The 13,345-nt window shown below is 36.4% G+C and overlaps 1 protein-coding gene across 1 annotated transcript in view; it reads left to right on the plus strand.

Annotated features, from left to right (window-relative positions):
• The first annotated feature begins 339 nt into the window (after positions 1–339).
• The window catches only part of LOC138060650 (E3 ubiquitin-protein ligase TRAF7-like), a 32,177-nt gene continuing 19,171 nt past the window's right edge, over positions 340–13,345 (plus strand). The window contains exons 1-10 of the mRNA XM_068906485.1: positions 340–553; positions 3,445–3,505; positions 5,517–5,641; positions 6,172–6,276; positions 7,262–7,354; positions 7,495–7,587; positions 8,039–8,169; positions 9,879–9,954; positions 11,245–11,303; positions 12,332–12,401. Of these exons, the coding sequence (XP_068762586.1) occupies positions 482–553; positions 3,445–3,505; positions 5,517–5,641; positions 6,172–6,276; positions 7,262–7,354; positions 7,495–7,587; positions 8,039–8,169; positions 9,879–9,954; positions 11,245–11,303; positions 12,332–12,401 (885 nt within the window). The 5' untranslated portion in view covers positions 340–481. The remainder of the gene's footprint in view (positions 554–3,444; positions 3,506–5,516; positions 5,642–6,171; positions 6,277–7,261; positions 7,355–7,494; positions 7,588–8,038; positions 8,170–9,878; positions 9,955–11,244; positions 11,304–12,331; positions 12,402–13,345) is intronic.

Here is a 13,345-nt window from a genome sequence, read left to right on the forward strand (position 1 = left end):
CGACCTCAAATCACTAAATTTGAGGTTTTGACGACTAAGCAAGCATGCAACCGGCAGAGAATCCTTCATTCTCTACAAATGTATTTTTACTCTAAAGCCGCTCGAACCAATTTGTTTTTAGGATATTTCGCTGACATTGTCAAAGTTAAATTTTGGAATGCGAGGCCGCAGCTCAGACGCAGCGCATACCTTTTCCCGCCTTTCTTGTGCCGAAAGAAATTACGCGCGCACTTTAGAACGAAGAATATAAGGGTCTGGGACCGAAGATTCGATGTGATAAACGTCAAAGCAGAAATCAAACTGTTTTGTGGACGATAAAAGCGGAATTTACTAGATTTGCCACCACAGCAATTATCTTTAACCTATGGGGAAGTGTTGGCAAGCTTCTTAGATGGCTTAGTACATTCGGCTTGCTAATTCTTGCTCCAGAGTTGCTGATCTTTTGCGTGATCACTTCAATGGTTGTTGTTGGGTTCAGAAAATGTCTGGGATCATTGGCAATATGCAAGCTGGAAGTGTGCGATCGCGTTCATACGAGTCGATTAACACTAAGGTAAGAGGCATTATCATGTTAAAGCTCGGTTAAAACGTAGAAAAAGGGTTAAGCTCTCCGGATCTTGGCCTTAAACCTTACTTTACAGATCGCGCTGGGTTTTAAATTCCATCTGTGTTCGTAAATGTTGATATTTCGATCGAGACAGGCAGCTGCGACATTCGAGTAAGTTACATTCATCTGGAAAGCCAAATCTTAATTGTGCAAGCTTCAATTATTAGGTTTATTCTTTCGTGTTGATATAACTTTTTGCGTGGCATAGAAATTGAATTTTGATTTACCACTCTCCTTGAACTCGCCATATTTGACCTTTCGCTTTAAAAGAAATGAAACTCGTAAGAAATAAACAGCGAATACTTCAGAAAAATACCGACCTTCTGTATTTAGCATGGTAGCACGTTCCCTTTGCATTATTGATGTTGCTAATATGTGGGTGAAAGTTGCGTTTTCTTTTAAATGTCGTTCAAGAATTGAATAGGTATTAAATGAAACCCTGTTGAGTTGATACTTCAAATTCAGCTCCAAGCGAAAAAAATTGGTTTAGTATCAAAGATCACTCTGAATTAGCCCCCAAGTCAATTAAAACGTAAGTATGTAATTTTGAAAATGGAAAAAAGAAAAGTGAATTAGACAGAATATCCAGGCTTGTTTTCCAATTTGTCTTTAAGTTCAGGTGTCATGATTTTATAAAATTCCTTGTGGTTGAGTCCCCCGTCTGCATTACAATAAAGAACTTTGTATAATGAACCTACAGTGTATTTTATTGTGTCTAGAGTTTTAAGCCTTCCTACTAATCTTATCCTTGTGTCGTTCTTAAGTTCCCTCCATGTGTCGTATGATCCTCATACAATTTTCGGGATTAATTTGTTTCCTTCCAATTTTACTTACAGTACCTCTTTCCATCTTAATCCTAAATTGCCCTGTTGGATGATTGTTAATGACTAGCAAGACTATAGCTAACTATAACGGCACATTTAATGATTGCAAACAGGAACTTGAATATTCTGACTATTTTTCCAGCAAAAGAAAGAACAATGATATATGTGTATTCTCTCGCACACATTCTTATCTTATCTTATAGATGTTGCTTAATTTCTCTTGTGTCTTGCTGCAAATTACAATAAATTATTTTACTACCCTTACACTTTTGCAAACATGTTGCAACTAAAGTAAGTGATGCAGGACAAAACTTCACATGCATCTGCAAAGAAAAACTTTCTTACAAGAAAAGCTAAAAAAGGTATCATAGGAAAATTAATGTTGATCACTGGTCTGACTCTTTTTAATTTGCACTAATCTTTGAAAAATCATTTTCATTTTGGCAATGTCTTTTCAATTAAACCTTGATTCTGCTCTCAGTCCAAGACTAACCTGGTATTTCCAGAATATTTTGGAAGAACATGACCATTTGGCCCATATCAGTGATCACAATCAAATTCTGCTTGCAACAATAGTCCTTTTTCATACATGTATATAACACTCATTCAAGTTTCCACTCTGCTCAGCCCTTTAGTCCTATATGGAAGGCTGAATTTAAAAGTACATTCTTTTACAGCATTTACTTGTGCTATGTCTTATGGCTGTTTAGGTTTTAGCCCACAATCACAACATACAGTGTAGTCATCTGCCATTGTTTCCTTGTCATTTACGGAACACATGCAATGGAACCATGATCCCACGAACATCTTTGAGACAAATTATTGTCTATAATAACTGAAATTCTTGATCATACCGACCATACAGCTTCTGATTTATTTGTATTTTTGTTTATTTTTTGCAAAGATAAGTATTGAAGCTATTACTTAGCTCTTATTAACCGAGCAGGAGACTCTCCCATACAGACTGACTAAGCTCGGTTAATAAGATGTTTATTATATTATGGCAAACAAGAACAATTTAATTCGTTTAATGTAACTGGTTTGTACTAACTGACATTTTGCTTGCGAACGGCGATGAGTGGCGATGAGCTGAACTTAATTCTGTCAAAGTTTGCTTGTCATCCTCTCTTTTAATTGTCATCATGCTGTTTGGCACTTCCATAAATAAATATTGGTAGAAGAAAATACTCAATATTTTTGAATTTTAGTTTGCATCTTTTCACCGCAAAACATTACCGGTCTAGATAGGAAAATCTAGACCGCGGTCAATATCAATTTCAGCCAATCAAATTCGTGAATTTGGTAGTTCCCAGTCCTTGTGAGACAGAGCCATATAATAATGTAATAATAATAATAATTATTATTATTATTAAATTAATGGGAAAGGAATAGGCCATTAACTTATGCTATAAGTTGTATTGGACCAAAATGGGTTTGCTGCAGAAATCGTTCTTAAACTTTGGTTGTCTGCCATTAATTTTGTCTCATCTTCATGCAGTGTAATTCCCCTTATCCTTGAGTGACTAATTAACAGAGAGGAAGTCAGAATTTGAAAGGCTTTCAAGTCTGATTCCTAAACTTAATGCCTTTGAGAGAACTTCTTGGTGATGGATGGCAGATGTTGACATTATAATTTTTGAGAGATAAAACCAATTTGTTTTTCTCAGGGTATCAAACACAGTAAAGAGCCTTTTGTGTGCTAACCTTTCATGTCAACTGTAGCATAGATTTTTCATAAAAGTGTTTTGAAAGGTGTACAAATATGTGAAGCTTAATTATGATGTGACTTACACAGTCACATACTGTATTTTTTAGTCATGTCCATTAAGTATACATTTACCATTCTCTGCATGCTAAGTACTCATCAGAGTTTGAACAGCTGTAAGAGCCTACAGTTTTCCCAAAAATTCAATAAGAAGAATAAATATTATTTGTCTCTTTTTTATCTCTGAAGTACATGTAGCTGACCCTTAGGCAGTAAAACTAACTTGAGTGCCATTATATGTTTTGCAGGCGCGCATGGAAACCACATTTGGAACTTCAGCCTTTTCTCCTGTGACCACAGTAACTCGAGGTACTGTGAAGACATTCTTGCTGTAAAAAGTTCCCTTTACATTGTACATGTATTTAATCTTACCTACCCAATTTAACTAGTTTCAACATTCACTGCAAAGGTCCTTTTCTCTGAGCTTGAAAAACTTACAAAATAAAATGTAGACATGTATGCATTTTAAAAGCAATCTTGGGTTCATGAATGTCAAGCTATAATAATTTATCTGTTTTACATATTAAACCTAAAGATGTTCGATTCTTTTTGAAAATTCCTATGGGGCTATAATGTGTTGGAACTACATGTACATGAATGTTCCTGAAAGGCACTATATATTTTGGATACAAAAAGGTTAAAAAGGGTTGTTCATTCATCTTGTTGATCCTATTTTGTATTCTAATTAATTAATTATGATGTACAACTTGAAAAACTCAAAATAAAATTGTAATATATTCATTGCAATCAATTATGATTGGCGAGGTGGCACTACTTACAGATGTTCACATAGTACTTTGAGGAATGAGACAGTAGCAAATTATTGCCACTACATGTATAAAGTCTTCTTTAGAACTGGGCTTTACAAACTAAGGCTGTAAAACTGACGTATATGTACCTTAAATTCTCTACATGCACCAGTAGTCCTCGATACTACATGTAGCTACATGTACAGGTAATTACGACAGATTAAATATCTGGTGGCTCCCCACAAATTAGCTTTCTGAAATAACATTTAATATAAGAATTATTCCAAAATGACCATGCTATTCAAGATTAATATCAAATCTTTACTTATTGTTACATTGTAGTCTTTTTTGCCTTGATTTTAACATCAAAATTTCAACAAAGTAAAGTTATACCTTGTCCGCAGCAAAAAGAGCTGATTAATATGCAATGAAAATTAGAAAAATGTGCTCTGGAACCACATGGAAAGTTGCTGGCCTAAAATAATTAGTCAGAATAAACAAAGTTCCTGCTTTTTGCTGTCTTTTAAATTATTAGTTTTTTTTTAAGCTCACTAGTGCTTGTTATCCACCATTTCTTTAAATACAGGTATGGGTGTGTGATATCGGCTAATAAAACAAGCAAGAGACACAGTAACGACTCAGAGTTTCATGTTTTTAACACAATCTTCAGGCTACAATGATCGTAATTAATGCGCATTACTCAGTTACCTAAAGAATTCCCTAAAGGGGGAGCTCATTACTTCACATTGTGCAGTAGGAACTTAATATATCTATGGTGACATTTAGATATGAATTCAGTTCTTTTGTTTAGCGGGAGTTTTGGATCAGCTCTAACAATGGCCACTTTCGGATAGGCAAAGGTCACACTTAACTTTCTTATACCACACTTGTATGATGGTATGGTGTATGTATATACACATACAAAGTAAATTTTGAGCCCGTGAGTGAAATGGGCAAACTGCATAATTTTATGGGAACTGGAAAGTTAAAAGTACACTGTACATGTAGGCCTGACATTTGCTGAAGAAAATATCTACATCCTAAAACAAATACCTGAAGTGCAGATGAGCAAAAAAAAGCCCTCAAAACAAGCGTGTGCCACCCTACAGTATGTACAGTGGGTCCAAAGTTCACGCAAAAAATCACACAAACTGAGTCCAGAGGGCCCCTCTCCTCAAAAACCAACATTTGACTTGACTTGTGTTAATTGGTAATTTCAGTTTGCATTGTTCCCAATTAGTGCGCTAGAACGACTAGACACTTAATAAAGTCCCTTTCCTTTTTCTTTCCTTTCCTGTTAACCCAATTAGGGTTAGAAAAAGATTTTAAATAGTAGGACAGTGTAATGAACGAGATTTGAACTGGTCCCACAATTTTTTTCTTTTTACTGTCAAGACATTTGTCTGTATCAAAAATAACAAATTACCGGCAATTATTAGTAAGCCTTGGACATTACACTTTACAGTTGTATGCTGAATTTGAAATGGTCACATTTCAGCAAACAGAACATATCAATAAGCAGCACATTTATCCCTGGAAAACAAATCAGCACTAGTGCTTTTCCTTTGTAGTTGATGGTGACCGCAATGCAATCCTAAAAAGAAATTCCAATAGTATGATATGTGTATCGTCCAGTAACAGCACAAGTGGTTTGGGACGAGAAGCGGAAATAAATGGTGCAGTTGGCTCAGATCAGGTAATTGCAAAGCGTGATTGTGCATGGGGCAAAATACAGCTGTAAATGGGTGATTGTGCAAGGTACCAGATCAAAGTCAGACCAATATGAGTTTAGATAAATTTCCATTCAAATCTTCCAAGTCTGTTTACTTGAGGTGGATGCAAAAAGTCACCTCAGACCAGGAAGACTCACTACAGTTACTGAACCAAAAACTCAGTTCAGGACATTACAACTGATTCCATTTTCTGGGTGGAAAATCTTAGAATGGTCAGAGTATTAGTTCAGATTAGTACAACTGTTGCAGTTTCCTTCACAAAATCTCAAAACAGAATGTACAGTCCATACACGTACAATGTACATGTGAGACCTGTCTGAGATTCAATCCTCAGGGCAGTCTCCTAACATGCACACAATAAAATTAATTAATTAATGTGTTTGTGGGTCTTGGGCATAAGACGCTTTGTGATGTTTATCAAAATTAATGTACATTAATCACATTTTAAATTGCTTTCATCAAACTTTTACTATGATTTGTTACTCACTGTTAGGGAAGCTTTGATGCCATGTGTTTCAAGCGTCATCACAGAACTTCGTCAACAATTTCCGCTCGGTCTCATCATTCTATTTCAAGCTGTGCAGAGGAGGATGAGGAGGTTAGTTTATTGAGGTTGAAATCAAATTTTTCTATGTTAGTACTTGACTGATCACTGGCTACTCTTCTTAATCAAAACAAAAGAAACATCTTTCATGAAAAGAGAGCTCATTCAGACAATAATTATTATTGGTGGGGGATTAAGCCTTTCTTTCCTTATCCTGCCTTCACTGGGAAAGTAAAATGGTCTGGCGTTAGAAAGAGTACAGTCTGGTAAGTGTTTGCTCTTAAAGGAGGGAAAGAGTTAAAGGGACACTGTGATGACTTGCTATACTAAGTGTCTTGCGAAAACTTGAAAAGTGTTAGGTTAACTTTTTCAAGTTGAATCGACAAATTCAAAATGGCGTCCACTGGCAAGGGCCACGGTGGACTAAGGAGAAACTCGGGGGAGAAAAAGGAAGGCTTTAACGGATCGCAAAGAATACCTGAAGGAGTGGAATAACACGCACAAGCGTATTTATCTGAAGCAAAGAATTTTTCATGCCTGGCTGCAAGCTAAATTTGATGCTGGCTACGAAGCGTGCAGCGATATTGATTCCGCTTTTTACTGCAAGCACTTTCGCATTTACAAAAGTTTATTGATCCGGAAAGTTCTTCCTGACAGGTAAATATTAAATTCTGAGCGCTATGTTTGACATAGAATTCATTAACTGCAAATATACATGACTCACGCGTGAATCCATAATGGCGGCTAGAATTTTTCGTGAGCGTGAGAGCAAACAAACTCGAGCATGTGCAGCTCATGACAATGCCCCTTTAAAGTGGGCATAATCTTTCACCCCATAACTATCCTTCATTGATGAGTGCAATTGTCTGGCATTAGAAAACAAACTTGGTAACCTTGGTCTTTTTTATACAGATCTCACTGCACTCAGTCCGTACTGTCACGACGTCGGGCCAATATTCCCCAGTAAGGCCCTTGTGCTTGGTTTATAGTAAGAGGTTATAATGAATTATTGTTATTTGTTGCCATCCTTTTTCTTTAGGCAATCGTTTTGTTTGTGGACCAGCCATCATCAAAGCTGTTCTGCACTTTGTGTCAACGTGTATTTAAGGATCCTGTAATTACGTCATGTGGGGTAAGGCAAACAAAAAAAGAATAATCATTAATTTTCAATAAAAATAGTACTTGAGTGTTAGCCAGTGGTCTTGTACTGTACTAGTGTTCCGTGTTGTTTGTGTTGGTGATTTTAATTTATTTCTATTCTGTTTTGTTTAGCACACATTTTGTCGAAATTGTGTTCTCTCAAGATCATCAGAAAAGTGTCCAGTTGATGACAACAAACTCTCAATAGTTGTTGTTAACCTTGCTGTGAGTAGTGTCTTCATTGGCCAGAAATTTATTATGTACAGTAGGTCAAAGGTGTTATGATTGTTAAAACAGATGGTCAGGTGGTGTATTTAAAGTATGTATACAATGTTGTGGCATGCTGTTGTGGCATTAAGTTGTGTCTTTTGTAGCTGGGTGCTTTTCAAGTACAGTAAGTGGCCAGAGAATGTTGCCAAGCAAGAGGCTAATTTAATCAGGACTCCAAACCTTCCTTCCTTGCTTTCTGTTGTACTTGCAGTAGTAGTAAGCCGACCTACAGTGCCTCTCATGGCGTTCATCCCTGAGCAGCTGTGAGAATTCTGTATATGTTATAATCTGCGACTCTTAGGAAATTGCTTGATTTCCCTCATTTCTTATATCTTACATGTACTCACCTACTCAAAACTCCTCAGCTTACGCTTCACTAATCTCGAGATTTATTTTGAATTGTCAGGTGTCAGAACAAATTGGTGAATTGTACATTCATTGCAAGTATGGCTGCAAAATGCAGTCATCAGGCTCCCTTGCTGATTATGAAGTCAATCCTGCAGGATGTCCTGTGACAATTAAACTTTCAAACAGGCTGTAAGTCTAACATCCTGTCTACGAAATCAGTATTTCTTAAGCACTTATACATGCAAAATAGCAAGAGCACTTGGCTTTTGCAAATTTGTCCCAGGTTTGGTTCCTAGACTACTATTAGCAGGGCTGTAAATTGTGACCAATGCAGTTGCATTTGAGACTGAATTTTTTTTGTGATTAGTTTTAACCTTCGGTCTTTGAAAATGCATGTAAAGGGTAATAGCGGTTGCCACTTTCCCACTACTTTTGCTAAAATACTGAAACAAATGAAAACAATTTTTTTGTTTCTTGCTGTGAATTTTCATTCAATCTGTTTAGCTCCTGACCCTGTTCCCTCAACCATTCGACACTTTCAGGGGTTTCGTTATTCACAAGTACTGTGGACTGATGACCACTGGCTACACAATACAGTGTGATGACTTTGCTTGCAACTAAATTTTGCAAAAGTGCAAATTTTCGTATTTGTTAAAAACTTTCGAGCCCTGACTGGAACATAATTTATTCAAGGGTTTCAAAATGTTTTGAAGTAGGCGGCAGACTTTGGAAAAGTAGGTGGCTGTGACAACTGAGGATCTGCAAGGCCCCTGAAGCTAGGGGGTCTGGGAGCATGCTCCCCCAGAAAATTTTGAAAGTTAGAAGCTCGGAATGTCATTTTCAGCGTTCTACCAACAATTTCAGACAATCGCGCAAGTTTTGAAAGGCAGAAATAAGTGAAACGACACAGTCACATTTCGAAAGTGGGTTTAGGTTGGCCCAGCCACTTAATTACAATTCAACAGCATAATCAGCGGACGATTTGAGCTTTCTTTGGAACAAAGTTTACATATTGCATATGTATTACTGCTGCAAAATTGAGTTTGAAGTTGCTCTGCCATTTTAAAGATTTTTATGGGAAAGAAGCAATGCAGAGATTGTTTGCAGTCAACGTGACGAGCTGATTGCTATGACCAGAATAGCAGGGGATGCACCTGTTTATTGTTGGTTAAGTTTGTCATGTCCACTCAGTGAATTTTTTTCTGGATAGTTCAGTTTTCCCCTCTCATATGAAATCAACATGTTCTGTCCTATGTTACAGCGGTTATCAGTAACACATGCCCCTCAACGACATTTTTTCATATTTGAAAATAAAATTTAGGTTGATGTCAATCAAGTGTTTCCATGACGAATTGAACTGCCGCCAAGAAAACAGGAGTACTGGCATGGAAATATTTGATTGATGTCCACCGAAATTTTACTTTCGAAATACAAAAAAATTGATTGAGGGGCACGTGTAACTGATAACCACTGCAAGTGTCTGTTTCATGTTAAGTGCAGTATACAAGGGGATAGCCTAGTGAGTGACTGACATTCTTACCACATTTTGACGTCTTTTGTGATCTGTTACTGGACAGGTGCACAGTAGCATGGCATACACTGTCTTGTTTGTCTCACAGAGAATATTACGTCATAATTTTGACTCTTACCGGTACTTGTAATTCAATCTTACTTGTAATTCAATCAAAGACTGAACTTGCAATTATTGTGTAGTTGAACTTCTCTTCAAACAATGGTAATAGAGACCTGAGTCCTCTTTCAAACATTGGAAATGAGAATTTGTGCTTGACTTAAAACATTCTAAATTTTCTTTTCACCATTCAAATTTAAGTGTGTGTATTGAATTAGTCTTAATACCCATCCTGTCTCAATAAAATTAATTTGATTTTTCTTTTTAGTGATCATGAAAGGAATTGCCAGTATGCCCCAACTCAGTGTCCTAACAGCTCACAATGTCCAACGTTACTCAAAATGGTAATTTTCAGGAATTGTTGGTTCCCATACCAGTTTGACTGATAAGTGCAGGAAATGCAGAATGATAATAAAATGCATGCGTGCATGCCTATTTTGATAAGAGTCACAAAGTGTCCCCTTGACTTTTACGTACGCCACTTGTGGAAAGAAATCATTGCAAAAATTATCAATAAGATGTGCCTCTCTAACAATTTTCAGGTTACAACCAAGAGAAATATTGTCTAAAGGACAACCCTGACCCTATAGCTAACTTAATTTGGATTTAAAAGGGTGTTTTTTAGGATACCTAAGTTTCAAAATTTGGTATGCATGTGACTAGCTGCATTTCTTAACTTGAATAAAAGATTTTACTTTCAATATCTAAGTATGAGACTGGTTTTTATACTGTAGGTAGTGTCATTATAATAATTATATTATTATTAGAATGCGGTTGAACAAGCAGGGTTAGCACTAGACAGGGTAAGATACATGTACCATGGCAACCTATAAGTGTTTTTCACACTTGGTATGTTATAATGTTCTATTCCACTATAACTGATAGGTACAGCAATTTTTTTTATTTGCTTCACCCTGAGTTAATAGAGTATTTGTGTTTGCCTGTTATACGAGCTCGTCAACCCTTTCACCCCTGTTCCTGGTACTTCCTCATCAATATTATTATTATTGACGCTTAAAATCATTGTCTATCATGAATTACACGATAAGCTCAATAATACGTACATTTTGATTGGTTCCCACCTTTGATCTGTTAGAGGACAGACGCATGGCTGACGTCATCATCACAAACTTCTAGTTCTTTATTATATAAAACAAGTAGATTCCATGCTGCTGTGTGTCTGTTCAGTGTAAAAGATCACAGAAGACATCAAAAATTGTGGTAAGAATATCAGTGACACACTTGGTTATCACCTCATGTGCCAATTTTTTTATTCTTACCACAAAGTGAGTGTGACATCATCTGTGAGTTGTTACTGACCAGACCCATGGCAACATGTAATTTATTTTGTTAAACAGAGTGAAATCTAGTGGTGTAAGTTGTTGCCCTCGCTGGAGACGAAATACACGCAATGGTGGAAGGGTTTTGTCATTGATGAGTAATTAGAAAATTGTTTGTAAGCAGATGGAATGAAATCCATAAGTGGCTCCTTAGGAGGCAGTACATGTAGGTTCATCATCAACATCATCATTTGTTTGTTTTTTATGGCATTTTAATCCTGTATTCAATAGAAAGCTTGTTTAACATTTTCCTCTTTTCTTATTGATTCTCTTTCCTTTATTGTATTTCCTCAGGATCTTGAGGACCATTTACAAGTTTGTGAACACATGAGATGTCCTCACCAAAAATATGGGTAACTTATTCTTACTTTACAGTTGTATAATACATAAGTAGAATTTTTTAAAGCCAGGGCTAAGTTGGTCTTTAAACAAGCAATATACTTGAACCTATAAAAGGAACTTTGTTCTCAGGTTATGACATTTCACTCTAGACAGTGAAGTGTCAAAATCAACAAGCCCCTCTGTAATGCAATAATACAAATGTAGACCAAATAATGCAAAAATGGCCACCACTAAATTCTTTTGTCTTTGTGAAAATTAGTGTGACTATAGCCTCATTTTACAGCCAAGATTCTTTATATTATTTTACATGTGCTAATGAGGGGGCTATTTTTGCATTCGGTCAATTATTGACCTAATGCAAAAATTATAATAGATCTTCAATCAAGCACTGTATTTCTTTGGGTCAATAAAAAAAAAGTTGTTGGTATTTTGCTATTTTTTGGTTTTTATCAACATCTCTACATAAAAGGGCAACAACACTAATTTTTTAGGGAACAAAACATTTTCTCCAGCCTTTATCTCTGATTAATATTATTGTCAGCCATAATTATAGGATCAAGAAGTGATTGCTTTTAAGTACATAGGGCTGGAGGAACTATTCCTTTTATAGTAAGGATCCTTCTTTAGGCATTGGATTTATGGGTCTTTGATAGGTGCATAAGAATTTTTCTGCTTTAAAGGTAGGTGATCCTAGTTGAGACACAAATACCATAACCACTTAGTTGCAAAGGAGGGGTTGTGGAATGGTGTCTTCCAAAGTTTTGGAGCCTTAAATATTGGACCCCAAAAGATATACATGTACTGTAGCTCTTCTCTTTAAGACACTAGTGAAATGAAATGAGTGTGAAATGGGAATTACATGTAATTGTATCGGAAGATACATGTAGGTCAGCATTATGAATTAAGCAACAATGATGTTTTAACAAGCATTACTAGTGACTAGCTGGCCAAAACAATGAAGGGGGCAGCCTGCTACTGTAGACAACGTTGCCATGGCAGTTATCTTCAGTTGGTAATTAAACTGACATCCTTTTTTTAGTTGTCTTATGGAAGGGAATCACAAAGACGTACGTCTCCATCTTGAAACATGCAAGTTTGAAGCTGTCAAGGTAACTGCGCAACTTTTGTATTTTTCATGGGGATTGTGTGTCTGCTAGATGGGTTTAGTTCGTTCTCTTTTTAAACAGTCGTTGCAGGCATTCCTATGGGATAAACGTCCTTGAAACACGGAGAAAAGGGAGGGGTTAGCAATGAGGAAACTAGTGAACAAGGGACAGATCATTCTTAGTCAGGCTTCTAGCTTCTTTTCTTTCCGGTTTCCCACATGTAAAGCTAACCATTGTAGCTTAGTGGAGATTGGGGGGGGGTTGGGGGGGGGGGGGGGATATCCACCTCCTTCACCTAGATTTAGTTAACTTAAATAAATGTTTTTGTATAGGGCGGGTACAAAAGTTGGACCGGATCAACTCGGATTGAGCGAAAAACGGTTTTGTAAGCCAAAACATGTACCGGTATATGTGCACAAACATCTGTTACTTATGAGATTAAAATGTGTTAACGTGAAAGCATTGTTCATTCATTACATGTATATGTTCAAAACCAAATTTTATAACCTAGGAGCACTTAAATGAAGTTTATCTTTGTTCTTGCAAAGAATGTTCTGCTGTGTCATTTTATTCTATTTGTTTTTCCACCTTTAAGTCTTGTAAAAATTGCACCTCTCAAACAGTTGATAGTATCATTGAGAATGGAAGAGCATTTTATCAGAAATGTTACTTGTGCAAATACCGGTATGTTTTTATTTCTGATTGGCTAAAGAAATTAGACATAGGCACTGGCCATGTAAAAGTTATTCATAGAGCAAGATGTCGGGGATATTTATCTTGTAATGTGGTTCCCAGTAAACGACAGCTTAAAACTGCCATTTTGGATAATAAGGAAAGCAGCACAAGCTTTTTGATGTGGATTTCTAGCTACTGCATTCGTTGTGTTTTCCAGTGGCATGCAAAGCAAAAGATGAGTTTAATACCATGTTTTTATATGCAATGGTTCT

This window comes from Montipora capricornis, chromosome 8 (genome assembly GCF_036669925.1).
Source record: "Montipora capricornis isolate CH-2021 chromosome 8, ASM3666992v2, whole genome shotgun sequence".
Taxonomy (NCBI): domain Eukaryota; kingdom Metazoa; phylum Cnidaria; class Anthozoa; order Scleractinia; family Acroporidae; genus Montipora; species Montipora capricornis.